This window comes from Dysidea avara, chromosome 8 (genome assembly GCF_963678975.1).
Source record: "Dysidea avara chromosome 8, odDysAvar1.4, whole genome shotgun sequence".
Lineage (NCBI taxonomy): Eukaryota > Metazoa > Porifera > Demospongiae > Dictyoceratida > Dysideidae > Dysidea > Dysidea avara.
In genome coordinates this window covers 18,941,355-18,958,699 of record NC_089279.1, presented here as the reverse complement: position 1 = coordinate 18,958,699, position 17,345 = coordinate 18,941,355, and the positions used below count along the sequence as shown (strand labels likewise).

At 37.2% G+C, this 17,345-nt stretch overlaps 2 protein-coding genes across 3 annotated transcripts in view; one reads left to right on the top strand and one right to left on the bottom strand.

The window, feature by feature from the left end:
- Positions 1-17,143, top strand: part of LOC136262734 (uncharacterized protein KIAA1143 homolog) — a 58,299-nt gene extending 41,156 nt beyond the window's left edge. The window contains exon 2 of the mRNA XM_066057119.1: positions 16,820-17,143. Coding sequence (XP_065913191.1) covers positions 16,820-17,019 — 200 coding nt within the window. The 3' untranslated portion in view covers positions 17,020-17,143. The remainder of the gene's footprint in view (positions 1-16,819) is intronic.
- Positions 12,485-15,076, bottom strand: LOC136262730 (uncharacterized). 2 transcript variants are annotated; one of them, XM_066057111.1, is made up of 4 exons: positions 14,440-15,076; positions 13,240-13,524; positions 12,869-13,183; positions 12,485-12,817 (listed from the first exon to the last, which is right to left on the bottom strand). In XM_066057111.1, the coding sequence occupies exons 1-4, from the start codon at positions 14,492-14,494 to the stop codon at positions 12,696-12,698; spliced, it is 777 nt and encodes a 258-aa protein (XP_065913183.1). In that variant the 5' UTR covers positions 14,495-15,076; the 3' UTR covers positions 12,485-12,695. The 2 variants fall into 2 exon arrangements, with proteins under 2 accessions (XP_065913183.1, XP_065913182.1); XM_066057110.1 differs by lacking the exon at positions 14,440-15,076 and adding an exon at positions 13,606-13,793.
- Positions 17,144-17,345: the final 202 nt, after the last annotated feature.

The window sequence follows — 17,345 nt, the reverse complement described above, 5'->3', positions numbered from 1 at the left end:
ATTCATTTGATTTTAAGCACAAATAAGCATGGGAAAGATGTTTGTACTGCTATTTCACTTTGGCAAAAAATGTCACCTGTGACTAAGCATGTGGGATGAGAGTAGAGCTACCCTAACATTGTATGCTAGAGTGCAATTAAAATTTTAAAAATGAAGTAGGCTCCAGTGGTAAATAGTAATGAAATTAGAGGTATACATGTAGAGTGGTGGTAGCTAAATGGGAAAATTTCTGCATTGGCATATTACCACCATCTATTCAATGCCCAAGTAGGGATTGTCTCACTGCGTCTTACTGCTAGAACCCTTTAAATTAATAATTTGATTGCATTAGTCTTTTTTGCTATAGCATAACTATATATGATATACTTACGCATGTAGCTGTGACTGCTTTATTAGACTATCTTTATCTCGTTGCTGAACTATACAATGATTTAGGGGTGTGGTTCAATGCCAGTCTTGTTTTCTACATTAAAAATAAATCATTAAGAGGCATTGCCCAATTCTGATCATTAAGGTTGTGGTGGTGTGTTCAAGGGTGTGGATCATTTTTATAAGCAAGGAAGCTAGACGTATCACAGTAACTTAAAAATAGTTTTGTGGTATCTAAATATGCTCCTCTAAGGAAAGTGTTGATATGGAAAATTAATGCCTTGGTATGGCTTCCGAGCATGAAGAAACAGGCGACCATACTGAATTGAAGGTGAAAGGCGTAACGCAGAAGGTAGACCTGAAACCAGAAAAGGTATGTGAGTTTGTTATTGTGACGTAAAAAAGTGGCTGTGTGTTGCTTCGTTTTTCCCCTAGCCTTGTGACTGTGGTCAGGCAGGCTGGCTATATAAGTAGGAACCTGGCAGACAGGTTTTGGTAGCTTTTTTTTAAATTTAATATCCGGCCACCTGTGTTTGCTGGAATTGATGTTAGATGCACTGAGAATATTCCATAAAGAGGCATATGATATCTCTATAATGGTTGTTAATGGCAGCATTGTGGCATTCACCATTTGTTTTAGGGTAGAACCATACTACCATACATGCTGTTTGATAGGCATAGAAGACCTTGTTCTAAGCCTTGACTTTAGTTCTCTACGTAATTGATTTTCATATGCATGGTGACAACAGCTACAATTTCAAGGAATACATAGGGTGTAAATGAAAAATACAGCTGGAAACAGACTGTTGGCTAGTAAACTAGCTTATCAAACGGTACAGTACAAATGGTATGGTAGTACCATTTAAGTAGGGATCACCCCTAAAATTTTGTGCATTGCCCAAAATTCCACCTTTGAAAATCATCCTAGAGACATCTTGCACGATGAAAATTATCTTTACGGCACAGTATCAGTCCATATACAATATTAAATATAATAAAACACTTACAGGTGGCTGGATACAGAATTTTTTTAAAAATTGCTAAAACTTAAATTTTAGTCTCACTGCATGACTGACTGCCTGACTGACCACAGTTGCAAGGCTAGAGGCGAAGTGGAGTAGCGCACAGCCACTATTTTATGCCACAATAATAAACTCACCAGTGGGATGTGCCTTTTGGTGTTCCAATGAGTGTAGGCCTTCTGCGCCTTGTCTTTTCTTTTATCTTCAATCAAGCGCAGCTTGTCTACTTCTTTATCCAACGAAACCATATCAAGGCATTAATTTTCCATATCAACACTTTCTTTCAGCAGCATATTTAGATGCCACAGAATTATTTCAGAAGCACTTCAGTCCTGGTGCTACTGAAAGAGGTACATTAACTAGATATCTGCAGCTTCGCCATTGGTATCCTGTTCACAATAGGTTCACAACCACACCCATCAAATAAAGATCTAGGGGGACTAATGGCGATAGAGTACAGAGACCACACCTCTTTACAATATAGCTATTTACTTAACAGTAAACAAGGTGACCTCACCCCTTATTGGTCTAGCTAGCTGCACACCCCTTGGCTGACTCGAGATACTCTAATACAACAGTCACTCTAATACAACAGTTGTGTGTGATATTCTCACACCATAGCTAGCTGTGCTACAACAAAAAAACTAACAAACTAGTATTTTTTTAAAAATTGTTAATTTAAAAACAGGATCTATGCAATGAAAGTAGTGAAACAAGAGATGAATGGTGGTATGACAGCATAGCTCAGTGGGAAAGTCCCTACTTTAATTAAATTACTTGCAACTTCCCTGATTAAAAATTGTATATGTTTCACATTACTCAAGTGGACTAATTGTTAAAAATTTCCTAGGTGCTTAGACTATCAGAAGTTCTAATACATATCTAGCAATAGCTATTATAGTGCCCAAAAGCTAAGTTTACCATGTTTATTTGTTTTCAGAATGACACATTCAATTCTCAAAATTGCCTTCAAGTTGTCTGTAATTTGTAAAAACTTCTAAGGCAGTTTGCGTAGCAATACACAAATTAACAGTAGTAGCTAAATAGCTACCCTAAGATTTAGTCTCAGAAAACCTGATTTAAAAATCCTGTGGCCTTATATATAAATATCCTATACAATAGTTAGGCACCAAAACCAAGGGAACTAAGTGATTTTCCTAGAAGATTGTGTCATGATCTAAAAAAATTTTTTTGGGTAAAGATAAGTGAAATCCCAAAGGCCCGAGGCTGTAGCGTCCCAAGCACAGCACAGGCACTACTAAGGGCTTGATTAGGTCTGCACCAATTATGCCAGCATAATTTGGGATATAATAGGTAGCCAAAAGCATTGAGCATAATGCCAGCATAATAGGCACAACTTTTGTACATTGGTTATCAGAGAAGCTGAAACTCTGCCTATTTTGAATGGGATAGTGTGCAAGCACGGTAAAATTCTACATTGTGAAGTTAAAGATCAATACACTCTAATAGAACAGTCACCGCATGTTAGAATATTTTATATGAGCATACACAACTGGGCATAATTGGAGCATGATAGGGGAAATTTTGGAGCATTACTCAAAAGCATAATAGGCAATCTCTAAGGCATAATAGGCTCAGGCCTAGGTCTGAGGGGTTACTAAATCGCTTAGTTCCCGTAGGTCACGGTGTCTAACTTATTTAGACTATAGCTATATTGCAATGGTTTAATATATGTACCTTTATAGCCATGACATGAGTATGGGGTAAAAAAGCAACAAAAAATGGCTGCATGAACACTTGTCCTGAAATACCACAAAAATAATTATTTGAAGGGTGGGTACCTGTAACCAGAATAATGGCTTCAGCTAGAAGCGCTTAGTCTACTATTTGTGTTAGAATTGTTTGCAGAACACAGAGAAGAAGAGTACTACATGCACGGTATAGCAATAAGCATTAATTCTGCTTCCAAGAATAAGGAATCACTACTCAACGATTCATGACAGCGAACACTAGCTGGCTCCTCGACCAATTCCGCTAAATTAAAGACCAAGTTATTCAACAGTCAGTGATGCACATAATGATATAGAAAGACACATACACCAAGTACTGCAACATGTCTTAATTTTTTATAATGTACAAAATTTCTTGAGGGCGCACAGGTGACTAAGTGAACATGTCAGGTGACTAAGTGATTTAGTACACCTCTAAATGAGCTGTTGTATAGTCTAATATTCAACAACTTCCTCCATAACAATAATATTGTGCTTGGTATTATTATAGTCCATAATGACTTCTGAATGAGATGACAAGTAACCACATATAATGCTGGAGGGCTGGCCAGTCTTGTTCTTCAATTGGAACTGACTGATTTGAGTGCAAGGAGGGTTAATAGAGGGTTTTTGAATTCCTGTTGTCTATATTCACCACACCTATTACTACCACCTGTAATATGACTACCTGCATGCCAAAAATGGGATTCAGTAAGTATCTCTAAAATCTTAAACACTCTTTAATTTTCATAATCATGCACCATTCAGTGTTCATTTTGGCTTTACAGTGCATTAAGAAGGAATGAATGAGAAGTTATGTAACACTGAGGAGACTCACAAGAACAAGTAGCAGGGGCAGATCAATTAAGGTTCTGGAAAGAGGGGATGTACCAGTGTAGCTGTATAATATATGAGCAGGTTGGGGATCTGATGGTGCAAGTCCCCTACAGCTATATAGGCATTTTATAAATACAAGTACACGGAAAAATTTGGAATTTTCAACTAGAGTAGGGACCATAGCACATCGATAAAAAGTACTGAAACAAGTTGGAGTAGTGCACAATATTAAATCACAGTAAAACAATAAGAAGTGTTATATCCCTACTGTGCATTTCTATTATGATATCTTGAGCACAGTAGGGACATAACACTTCTTATTGTTTTACTGTGATTTAATATCGTGCACTACTCCAGCTTGTTTCAGTACTTTTTATCAATGTGCTATGGTTCCTACTCTAGTTGAAAATTCCAAATTCTTCTGTGTACTTGTTTGTTTACTTTTTATGTAAAATAATTATTATGACTTGGTGAACCCACACATAATGGCACCGTATGCCCCAATTATCGCCTGAAAAGTGAAGTATCCATTACGCTTCGTTGTCGGCTATGTTCAACCCGTTACACAGCAGTATGAATCAAAAACTGTTTGAAAAGCACCTCTGCAATCAGAGTAGCCACTATGAAAAATATGGACGATTTCCGTTTCGAAGGGAAGCCATCACGTGCTACTGCCAAATCGACACTTTTCGCTGTCAGTAAAGATGAATGGAGCACAAAGGAGGACACTGGTAAGTCCATGAAAAATGTATTGTACGTACTGCGGTATGCCTAAAGGCACGTCTCGGCCCGAAGCGATGTCAAACAGTGAAAAATTCAAGCCCGTAGCCTTAGCCATTATCAGTCTGAAGGCATCAGTCAGTTACTTACTTACTTACTTACTTACTTACTTAGTCAGTCAGTAGAAAATTCCGTTAAATAATTTTTTTTTTAAATTCCGTAGCGACTTATTGAAAGTGTTTCGGGTTGATCTGAAAGCTTGTTTGGGCTTAGTTTTACCTAACCAATACTGCCTCATCGTCGCTGGGAAAATTGAGGCTGGTTTTTGGGTGATATTATTTCGTGGACCATGCCTACTCCTTTGTGGTCCCTACTATATAGTACTGTATGATTTACAGTGAATTTTTTGTTCTAAAGTAGTTTTGTGTACACTGTACAAATATCTACGTAGCAAAATCAGTTACACTTTGTGAATGGTCTTTATTACACATGAGAGTAGGGATACTATCATGAACCACAATAGTGGGTTCACAGTAAAGATTGTCATTGTTTTATTGCAAAAAAAATCCTAATAGAACACACACCAAAAAACCACCTTGGAAAGCAACCTTCAAATTAAAACAACCCTCTGGTAGTTCTTTGCAACGAGTATAGGTTCACCAGTGAGTATCAAGTGAAAAGAAAACAGTAGGTGTACAGTATTTTAGACAAAAACTGAAATCTGCCATTTTGTTCATCTTCATATCATACAGTACAATAGTACTTGTTTAGTAGGGACCACAAAGGTTTGGGCGTGAAATACATAACATCACCCAAAAGCCAGCCTCACTTTTCCCTGGTGATGATGAGGCAATATTGGTTAGGTAAAACTAAGCCCAAACAAGCGTTCAGATTGACCCAAAATTCTTTCAACAAGTTGCTATGAAATTTTTTTTTTAGTTATGAGAATTTTCTAGTGACTGACTGACTGAATGACTGACTGATACGTAACTCAATAGCGGCTAAGGCTACAGGCTTATTTTTTCACTCTTCGATGTCGCTTTGGCCGGACACATGCCTCTTGGCATACCACAACATAATGCATTCTTCATGGACTTACCAGTGTCCTCCTTTGTGTCCCATTCATCTTTGCTGACAGCAAAAGGTGTCAATTTGGTGGTAGTGCATGATGGCTTCCCTTCATGATGGAAAATAACACTTCTCATTGTTTTACTGTGATTTAATATTAGGCACTACTCCAACTTGTTTCAGTACTTTTTATCGATGTGCTATGGTCCCTACTCTAGTTGAAACTTCCAAATTTTTTGTGTACTTGTTATTCATCTTAATATTTTATTTCATGGATGTACAGCAGCTCTTTCATAATAAAAACTATAAATAATAATATAGCAATGCTTACTGAATCCTTCCCCGTAATTTTCCACTTCATTTTCAAGCTGGAATAGCTCAAACTAGGCTGTTTTGTTGTTGTTGTTTTTGCTCAGACGTCATTCTATACGTAAAGCCATAAAAGGTCATACTATGAAGAGTTAGATTTTCTCAATGGATTTTTGTTAATCAAATCTGTTATTAAACTCAAAATAAGCCAGGAAGCTTCACCTATGCACAAAGGCTTGGTCCTAGATGCTTTTTCTAGTCGTGATTAGTGTACGTGGGCAGGTCGCTTATACTCACGGTACATTCTGCAATGTGAAGTTGGCCACAAGCACTGTGTTTCTACTTTTGTTTCAATAACAGCTTATTACCTTCAGTCTTACGTACTTTCATTCTGTACAAAGTACAAACTACTGTATTCCGAGTCTGGTGGTTTATGATTATTTTTGTGGGTGCCAGTCTGTGGGAAGCCATTGCGTACATGCTAACCACAACGTATCTGACCACAGCACTATATAGGATTCCTTCAGTGTGATTTACCCAATGAGACTAGGGCTGGTGAAAATTTCCTAGTGAACCAATCAGAACCTACTACATGTTACGTAGCTATACTCCCTAGGATGATAACAATTGACAAGTACACAATCACTGACAACTTACACTCATCAGAATTGCCAATGAGCAGTTTTATGACTGGTGATGATGTTGGTTGCATTGATTACTGATCTTGGAGTTTGTGGTGTTTGGCTACTTCAGGTCAAGACACTCTTTGATGTTTGCATGACTGATGTTGATGCCCCTTCTTATGTCCATCATTCTGTTGCTGATGTGCTCACCCCTGCTATAGATGAAAAGATGAGTATATACAGGGCTGCTGCTGCTGCTAAGGAAAATCATGCCTCCTTTCATCTTTTGCTGTCTCTTTGGGGCCATGAGGCTGATTTGTTGGAATTGTTTCACCGAAGCCATCAGTTAGTTGGGGGAAGACCTATATTGAGGTATTGGGGCATGACTGTCTTTTACTGTCATCCAAGCTATGCACCTGTTTGAGAGAATTAGGGATAGATCAGAGGTCAGGTGCAAGTATTGATGATGGAGTTAGTCTCCCAGCTGATATGCCTGTCAACTTCCAAGTAATTTAGGTAGTGATTATTTGATTATTTTAATTTCAATTTTTAAAAATTACATTACAAGTGATGATTTGTTTTAATTTGCTGTTTATTGTGATTAGTTTGATGTGGAAAAAATAAAAAATAAATTTATGATTGGAAAAGTGTCTATATTAATTAATAATAATAATCATAACACTCTGGTTAATCTTTAAATCTGATGAATCTCTGTTACACTAATTTGTCTTGCAAGTTGTATTTCATAGGAAAAAGTACACAAACTAAAAAATTAAAAGCTGAGGAATAGGGATTGCTGAAAAACCCCATGAAACAAGAAAGGATCGCTGGAGAAGAATGGCAACAATTGTGGCTACATTTAGTAAACTCACAAATTTGATTAATCCGTATCAGTAATCCCTATTTTGACAACTTGTGGTATACTAAAGTTGTGCGCAGTCAAAATAGGGATTTGTGGGTTTACTTGATGTAGTCATAATCATTGATGTAGTCACAATCATTGTCATTCTAATCCAGTGCTCCTTTCTTTTTTCATGGACAATCCTATTCCTTATTTTAATTTTTATTGATTCTTTAATATGTCTAGTTTACATTTATAATGAAGTAATATGTAACTATAATCTTTTTTTATTCTTTTTTTTTTTTTTTTTTTTTGCTTTATTGTGTTATAAGTAGCAAGTACTAAGTATCAAGACACACGGTAGTGTGTCGTGCGGCCCAAGAAGCCAGCGCGCAACCCCGTGAGTATATTGACAGGAAGAAAGAAAACGCAATTTTCGCACCTCCGTAGCTCTGTGCTGCCTTGATGAAATAAGACAAATTTTGCTGTGTACATTCCCTCCAACTTCAGTACTCCACATTCCAAATTTGAGCGAAATCGCTTCAGGCATTCCTGAGATATGCGACTTCAAAAATTGGCTTAGTTTCTTCGTTTTTTGTTCTTCTTCTTCCTCTTTTCGCACACTTACAAAAACTGCTATAAAACGCGAACGCGTTATCCGATTGCCTTGAAATTTGGCACACAGAAGGGGGGTGTAAGGCGCATCTCTGTACCAACTATGGCTGGAATACCATAAACAGGCAAAGAGTTATGAGCGATTACGCACGAAAAATAACACCATGCAATATGTTGTCACGCCTACAGGGTAAACCGCGTATGGGAAGAAGCTGAAAATCGGTGGGTGAATAGGTTAACTATTGAACCTCAAACCTTTTGTGGTTTGAAAGAAATCGAGGTAAAAACCAGGAAGATACAGCGAAAAAATCAACAGTGTGTAACAATTACGCAATCGAGATTAGCTAATTTTATTATTATTATTATTATTATGCTTGCCACGCCTACCAGATAAACCACTTGGGGTAATGCTTTGAAAATCGCTGTACAGATGGAGTTATCATCTTAGAAAGGCTCTTCAATGGTGTAGAAAAATCAGACTTAAAGCCACGGAGTTATAACACGAAATCCAACTTGGTGTAGCAAGTGCGAGATCGCGATACTCTAATAGAGCAGTCACCCTGAACAGAATTCAAGAGATCAGTTAGAATAAGTAACCTGTATAGAGATCAGCTACAAACAAATCACCCTGTAGAGAGTTCAGCTACAAACAATTCACCCTGTTCAGACATCAGTTAGAAGAAGTTTTCTTGTAGAGAGTTTAGTTACAAACAAATTACCCTGTTGAAAGATCAGCTAGAAGATGTCACCTTATAGATAGTTCAGTTACAAAGAAACCACCATGTAGAGAATTCAGCTACAAACTAGTGACCCTGTAGATACATCAGCTAGAAGAAGTTACCTTGTAGAGAGTTCAGCTACAAAGAAACCATTCTGTAAAGAGCTCAGCTGCAAACAAATCACCTGTACAGAATTCAACTACGAACAAATCACCCTGTAGAGAGATCAGCTAGAAGAAGTTACCTTGTAGATAGTTCAGCTACAAACAAATCTCCCTGTAGAGAGATCAGCTAGAAGAAATTACCTTGTAGAGAGTTCAGCTACAAAGAAACCATTCTGTAAAGAGCTCAGCTGCAAACAAATCACCTATACAGAATTCAGCTACAAACACATCACCCTGTAGGGAGATCAGCTAGAAGAAGTTACCTTGTAGATCGTTCAGCTACAAACAATTCACCCTGTAGAGAGAGCAATTAGAAGAAGTCACCTTGTAGAGTGTTCAGTTACAAAGAAACCACCATGGAGATTTCTGTAATCAATATAATATTATGTGACCGGATTTGCGAAAAGGGGTTTTCCACACACATCCAATTCCGTAACCGTTGGAGACCATAACTCAGTGTTCAAGTAACATATTAACCTGAAATTTTCACCACGTATTCAGCTATAGTGGTGCTCACCACTATCCAAAATTCAAGGCAATAGTTCTTTCCAATCTGAAGTTATCAATTGTCAAAGTTGGCAAATTGGATGTGTGTGGAAGACCCCTTTTCGCAAATCCGGTCACATATGTATTATACAGTATATATAATTTGTACATTTACTGATAAAATATTTAAAGTACATCTACTTCATCTTTTCTTCTTCCTGTAGTAAAGAAAAAACATAGGTTAAAAAAATCCCAAAGCTGGCCATAGGCCGGCTTTGGGGTATACAAATACAAAAAGAAATGAAATCTAATCCAAAACAGCCAAGCTGTAAAAAAAGTGTGCGGCCCTCAGAAAGGCTATGGTGAAAAAAGATGTGAAATCCAAGGTGGCGGCCAAGAAATGGCTGTGATGGTAGGTTAATGGTAAAAATTTTAATAATGACAATTTAGGTAAATTTTGTGAAGTGGCACAAAAATTCACCTGAATTGTCGTTATTAAAATTTTTACCATTGACCTACCATCACAGCCATTTCTTGGCCGCCACCTTGGATTTCACATCTTTTTTCACCATAGGCTTTCTGAGGGCCGCACACTTTTTTTACAGCTTGGCTGTTTTGGATTAGATTAATATTTCTGTCTGAAGTTATTATGAAACCTGTGGCAGGGTTACTAAATTGTTACTAACCTGTGATTTCACCAGTGGTTGTTTACTACATTCATCAAACAAAATCAGTAAAGCCAGAAATAAAATGTCCTTACGGTTAGCTTACTTTCTGGACAACACAAGCATCATTAGCATTCAGATCTAGGTGTTCAATACACTAATGTCTCACTCCCTTTCTTTACCTACCTACTTTGTTTACGAAGATTTTCTAAATCACTTAAAAATGAGCCAACATCGGTTTCTATGCTATTTCAAAACCCCTTAGAGGATGTGGGCTTGGCTACTCACAATCAATTACCTTGGGCCGGGGTAGCCTTGTCCATATCATCCTCAGATCTCTAAATAGCGTAGAAACCTTGTAGGCTTGTTCTAACTAATACAAAGTAACTACCCAACTCCGCCTACACCTGCTAATATACTAGTGGATATTTAATCCCTAATTCAGTTTGAAAGGCTGTTCTTGGTATGTCATTCACATAGTTGTAACATGGGCACAAGTGATTTGCCTGATATGTATGCCCACGGCCCTCGGGCTTTGGGCATACATATCAGGAAAATCAGGAGTGCCCATGTTACAGCTAATATGTAACACTTCCATTTCAGGCTGATAGCCTTGATGCCAATACGAGTGTAGCCACTGGATTCATTTTATATGTATGCCTGAAAGATTCAATTATGGTTAGACAGCAAGTAACATTGTAGCTATGATGTTATAATAAATGGACAAGTCCTACGGATATCATGGAAATTTTGAGTGGGACAAATTTTGGGGAATTTACAAGTGTTTTAACCCTTAAATGCGCATGAAACTTCGTAGATGCGCACGTAGCTTTTAAGGAATACGTGTGTAAACAAAGCAAACTTATATGGTGAGGCAAGATAGCCTTTCCTAATTCTATTAGCCTAAAATGAGATACGTATCAATAGAAAGCTTATTCATTAGCCTACTTGGGGAAGGCTAAATAACCTTAGCAACAAAGGCTTACTTGTTATAAAGCGAAGTAACGTCTCACTTTATTTATTGCAACAGCACATTCTTCGTCTTGCCTGTCATATTGATTGTGGGTTTAATCACATGAGCTGTATATGGCCTGATTCGCCATTGAATGGCGATTCGACTAATACTTGTTTGCAGCGATTCGGACCAACTGGCAAGGAGTTATGGATCATTTTCTAAAGGTATGTAGCACATTTTTGTAGCTCTTTGTTAAGAATTATTTTCACGTTGAGTTTTAGTTCTTATACTTTGGTCGTAGGATAAACCCCTAGGTATCATTTTAATGCTTATTACATCATGAGTAGAATGGCACAGATTACAAAGCCATACGATGAACGCTTCGAAAGTTACAGCACTTTGTTTACAGCCATGTGTAAAAGCCTATATATAGGCTTATGCATTTTCCAGGGGCATGCGTAATCTGCAAGGCTTATGTGCATTTAAGGGTTAATGCTTTCACATTGTTTAAAGACTAATCACAATGTATACTAAGGACTTAAGGGGTAAGCTTTGTTATAGAGGGGTAAACTTGTGTCGTCTGTAATGTGTGCGTGTCCACATTCAAAACTGTAAGTCTGTATTCAAAAACATGTCAAAACATTTGTGAATGCACTGTAGGACTAGTTCTCACCTTTAAGTAACATTTCCCAACTTGTAGAACAGTAATACTGAAACACCTTCATTTGTGAGTGCTTCCTGTAGCAGCACTTCAATTTGTGGCAATCATCACATAAGCATTCCCATAATCGATTTCGGTCTGAGCTTGTATAAAACAAGTAGAGGGCGGTACCACTACCTCATCCACATCAATACCATGCTTGCTTTGATGAAAGTGGCTTGATCTTTTAGAAGTGCAACCACTTTCCTGGGATACTTTCAATGTACACCGGTGTACATTCAGATGTCTCCCTGTAAAGAGGCAAATGTAGCCTATGGAATTCCTTTAATCAAAGGTGTGAAAGTGTTACATTGGGTCTTGTATAGTATGTAATAGAATGTGGTGAGCATTATGATGAATTTCAGCTTTGTCAGCAAATTTTTGTCTCGTAGTTTATCAAAGGGAACTGTTGTATTTATAAACAGGATGTTGTGAGTCAAATGATTTTGTTCTGTACATGGTTAGCAGGTAGTGAAGTTATTTGCTTGTTTTGCATTTTCATTTTTAGTTTCTCTGAGAGAACCCTATTGTGTATATGTATGTTCCCTAACACAAGTATGTTACAACTTAGAAAAACTTAGTAAGTTGTTTAAAGACATTCATAAGATGTGATAGTTAATCTCTTAAGTTACACATACATAAAAATTTAATTAGTATTTATTAAAATAAAATTTACAATTTGACCAGTATTATGTACAGTTTTAGTGCCTATTATTGTCTCTGTATCAGTATACATCTCATACACTACAGCATATCCTACTCTAGTACAGTTTATACAGACCTTGCATACACTACCCATTAATATCCTACATACCTGTATATACAATACCTACTATAATAAGGTTAGTGATTCTGTTGATTATTATTTGTTTCTATGAACTGAAACTAAACACGATGATCACAAGAATAAATATCATCAAGAAGTTGATGTTGTTTGTGCTGCCTCTTCCTGGTAAAGGGGTTGTTGGTTCAGTAGTGTTGTCTGGATCAGTGCCTATAAAATAGACAGTGAAATAATACGACAAGTTACTTAGTTGCTACATACTTAATGCTCCTTCAGTAAGACTTAGTTCTGTAACATTTAGTTTTGATGATTGTTGAGTCCGACAATTTCTACACCTCACAGAACAGTAGACGGTGGCATTATGACACTTTGTTGTTACATGTGGTATAGTGAGTACTACTTGCCCTGTGTACATACTAACATTAGTATAGCTTGTAGTATATGGACAGTCAGTTGAGGGAATGTTCAACTTTGCCTCTATGACAGGTGTTGGGTTTCCTGTAGCAGTGCATGTTCCAATATAGTTTGTATGTTTAGTAGTTGGAGGGAAGTTCATCTCTATTGTGGATGGCATTACTGTAATAGAACCAATAGTATACTAATAGTTGTTAGGTATATACTGTTCCACCCACCTTGTATTGTCAAATAACAATATGTTGAGTTTGCACTACCATCCCTACATCTTTTCTGACATCTGTGGTTCCCACCATCTGTAACACTGTGTATTTTTCCATTGTATTGATAAAACCATCCTTTCTGTATTTCACCATAGTTATTTGTTCCCTGGCTATTTCTCTCAAATACAAATTCGTGTTCTCCAGAGCAGTCTACATCTGAGTTGCACAGAAAACTTACTGTCTCATTGTGCTGCTTGCATAATGGCTGTCCCGTGTTAGGTTGTGATGAACAAATAGTGCCTATAGATATATATTTCTTGTATTACATATTAAACATGTGTGTGACCGTATATGTACAATATACATTTGCTGCATCCTTACCGTATGTTTCACAGTTGGCATCGGTATAAATCAGTAGGTTAGATAAAATGATTACAAAGAACATATTGTACTAGTTCATATACACTTCAACTAAAATCTTCTGTGGTACCTATACTATTAGGGGATACTGTGCTACTAATAAAGCCAATCAACTTGTACTAGTGAGATTGAACACTGCGTAGGAGTTACAAGTTTCTGTGATATTATAGTATTTGGAGGGTTTATAGGGGATTGCTTTGGGTATTACCTAAGTTAATTTGTGTAAACCAATAACCTTTTATTTTTTAATAATTAAAAACCAAATGTTAATACTACACATATATCATGTCACACCACATATATCATACACATTACTCCTACATCACTCCGTATCACTCCAACATACCCATATTGCATGGTTATACAGTACAGTAGTACTGTATATTAGGGATCATGGAGATTTGAGTTTTCCTAGCCAAAAAAATTCACCCAAAAACCGGCTTCACAACTCCATCCTGGCAGTATTGGTTAGGTATAACCAAGCCCAAAAGTGTCTTCAGTATGATCCTAAAGGCTTCCAATAAATTGTTACAAAATTTAAAAAACAATTTATTCAATGGGATTTTCTACTGCCTGCCTGCCTGCCTGCCTGCCTGCCTGCCTGCCTGCCTGCCTGCCTGCCTGCCTGCCTGCCTGCCTGCCTGCCTGCCTGCCTGCCTGCCTGCCTTCAGGCAAGCGTAACTTGATAACGACTAAGGCAATGGGCTTGATTTTTTCACTGTTCGACATCGCTTCGTCCCAAGGCATGCCTTTTGGCATACCACAGTATGTACAATGCACGCATCATGGACTTACTTCTTTGTCCTCCTTTGTGTCCCATTTCTTTTTGCTGACAGCTCAAGGTGTCCATTCATGGTAGTGTGATGCACGGCTTATTGGCACTCCATGGTACATACTTTATTTCACAATAAATCCATAGATAATATATAGTGACGTCTACAACAAAACCAACCTAAAGTACATGCATACGTAAGTAGCTAAATCAAGGACATTGTTGTCATCTGTTAACTACATCATAAATATAGACAATGATTTATAAGTAGTAGTTACTGAATATACAATATTTGACACAGTATGTTTGTAAATGGGAGTCATCCGTATTTCCGTGGTGACTGGATTGATTGCAGATGTGATTCTAACACTGTTCTTCATTTATAATGCTGTGCAACGGGCTGAACATCTCACTGAACATAGCTGAAAGCGAGGCAGTAATTGATAGTTGGGGGCACGTGAACTGTTATGTTTTCTGGATTATTAAATAGTAGCAGAGGCACTTCTTCTACTATTTTTTGTCTGTAGCGCTGTGTAACGGGCTGAACATAGCTGAAAGCAAAGCATAATGGCCACTGCACTTTCGACATAGTATTTAATAGGTGGGGGGCGCATTCAGATGAAACATTAATTCTGGCACCATCCTTTCTTTTGATGCGGTATGCGTGGGTTTACCAGTCATAATAATGTTACAAAAGAAGTAAACAAACAATTTTAAGGAAAAATTAGGAATTTTAAGTTCGATTAGGGATCATAGACTATATTAGGGATTAAATGTTCACTAGTATATCTGCAGGTATAGGCGACCTCCCTTGTTTCCTTACGTTTTTTTCTATGATCCCTAATCAAACTTAAAATTCCTAATTTTTCCTTAAACTTGTTATGTATGTTTGTGATATGACCATAGTGTAGAAATTCCTAATTTTTCCTTAAACTTGTTATGTATGTTGTAATACCATAGTGTAGAGAGTCACTGAGAAGTACATAAGTAAACAAGGTGGTGTTTAAAATAGTACCCAGTGGTTACTAGATATCCTTAGTGGTTACAGCTTAATGAGGATTCTTGTAGTTGCTGTGATTAAGTTATAGTTAAACCGCACCACAAGTAGGATATCAGTTATCAACCTGAGGCCGAGGTGTTGAAAACTAGATATCCTACAACTGGCTTCTATCCCACACTTTGAAGCAGTCAAGTTCACAAACAACGTGTCAATAAGGCTAGACAAGCATACCAGTTGTGCAAGGCTCAAGTTTTGCTATACCTGTTCTACCTCGTCCCAAGCCGCCCACGCACTCAATCACACGACCTTCGAGTGCATGGACAGATGGAAACAAGACTATAGTTGTACAATGTGTATGGCTTCAATTTTAGGTTAACTTATAGTTTTATAATGTAAGGCTTTGATTACACTTCTTTCAATTGAATGTGTTAATATAATTATGTTGTCTTCCATATATGTACTGGGGTTTAACTACCATATACTCCCAGTTTTTTTTTTTTACTTTGATGTGCGATATAAATATGGCTATAATCATGTAAAGACACAATGTTATGTAATTAGTGATACCCCAACTGTGCTCATCACCCACATGACTGCATGGGCAAACATAAAAGGCAGGCTATTGTGCTTTGTCTTTGGTATTGTTTTATTATTTATGATATAAGCTAGCCTACTCACTCTCAGTTTGTTGATCTGTACAACACAATGGTATACCACATGTATCCTGCTTCATATTTGAAATTGCACCTGTTGTTACCATACATATTTCTGCGTACTCTTCTTATTGAAAGAAGTGTCAACCTTTAAAGGAAAGCCAAGCCTCATCCCCAGCTGCCCGTGTGCTTAATCACGTGAAGGTTTCCTGGAGACACTAGTCAAACTTTTTGGCCCAGGAAGTGTGCACTAATAAAGTATGTACGTAAATAACTTGCTTAGCCATTGTTTATTGTCAAATTTTAAGGTTTTTGTATATAGATTATTAATTGGCATTTATGCCAGCAAGATTCCAAAGAAACACTCTTTAAGCAGCTGGAAAGTTTATTTGATTTTAAGCATAAATGAGCATGAGAAGGATGTTTATAATTGTACAGGTGTACCACTACTTACTTCACTGGGGCCAAGAATGTGGACCAATGTCACCAAACTATCTTCACATGATTGAACGGTTGGGTATGAGACTTTAAAATGCTACGCTATTACTATAAGCTATAGGCATAGAAGAGCTTGTTTTAAGCCAGTAGGCTTTGTAAGACCCAGCATTTTTCTTACATATGAGTATATAATATACATGATTAGCGATTAGCAAACCTTTGTAGGTTGCAACGTTCATTTCTGCCATATACATGTACCTTTCCACTATAGTTGTGTGATATTTATGTCATTATAATTTGTATTGTGAATAGAAGAGGAGCCTGCAGATGGAAAGATAGTATTTAAAAAGCCAGAGAAGAAGAGAAAAACAAAAGAATCTAGTGGTGGGATGGATGCATCTACAAAACGAACTAAATCAGATAAACCCGTTAGGAGAAATAGTACCAGTAAGAAAGTAAAGAACACAAACTTGTTATCATTTGATGAAGAAAATGATGAAACATTTGATTAGTTGTGGTATATGTACTTTATGTCGACCTTTTCACATCACCCTTGCACACATGACATGCTATTGTTATAACATGGTTACTGTGTACTTCTGCATGCAACATGAAAAGCAGGAGAGTTGTGTAGCATTCTTGGGAAACTGGCAAGGGAGGTTCATAGTACAATAGTGTATGATGGTTTAACTTTTGAATTTGTTATACTCATGATTAAGGCTCTGTGGTATTGTCAAAAATCTAACAACTTAGTCTGAAGTTGTTCACTAATCTGTTCATCAGCACATTCTTGGTTAGATTCGGTGGGCCAATGCATGCCTTCAACTTTGCTACATTG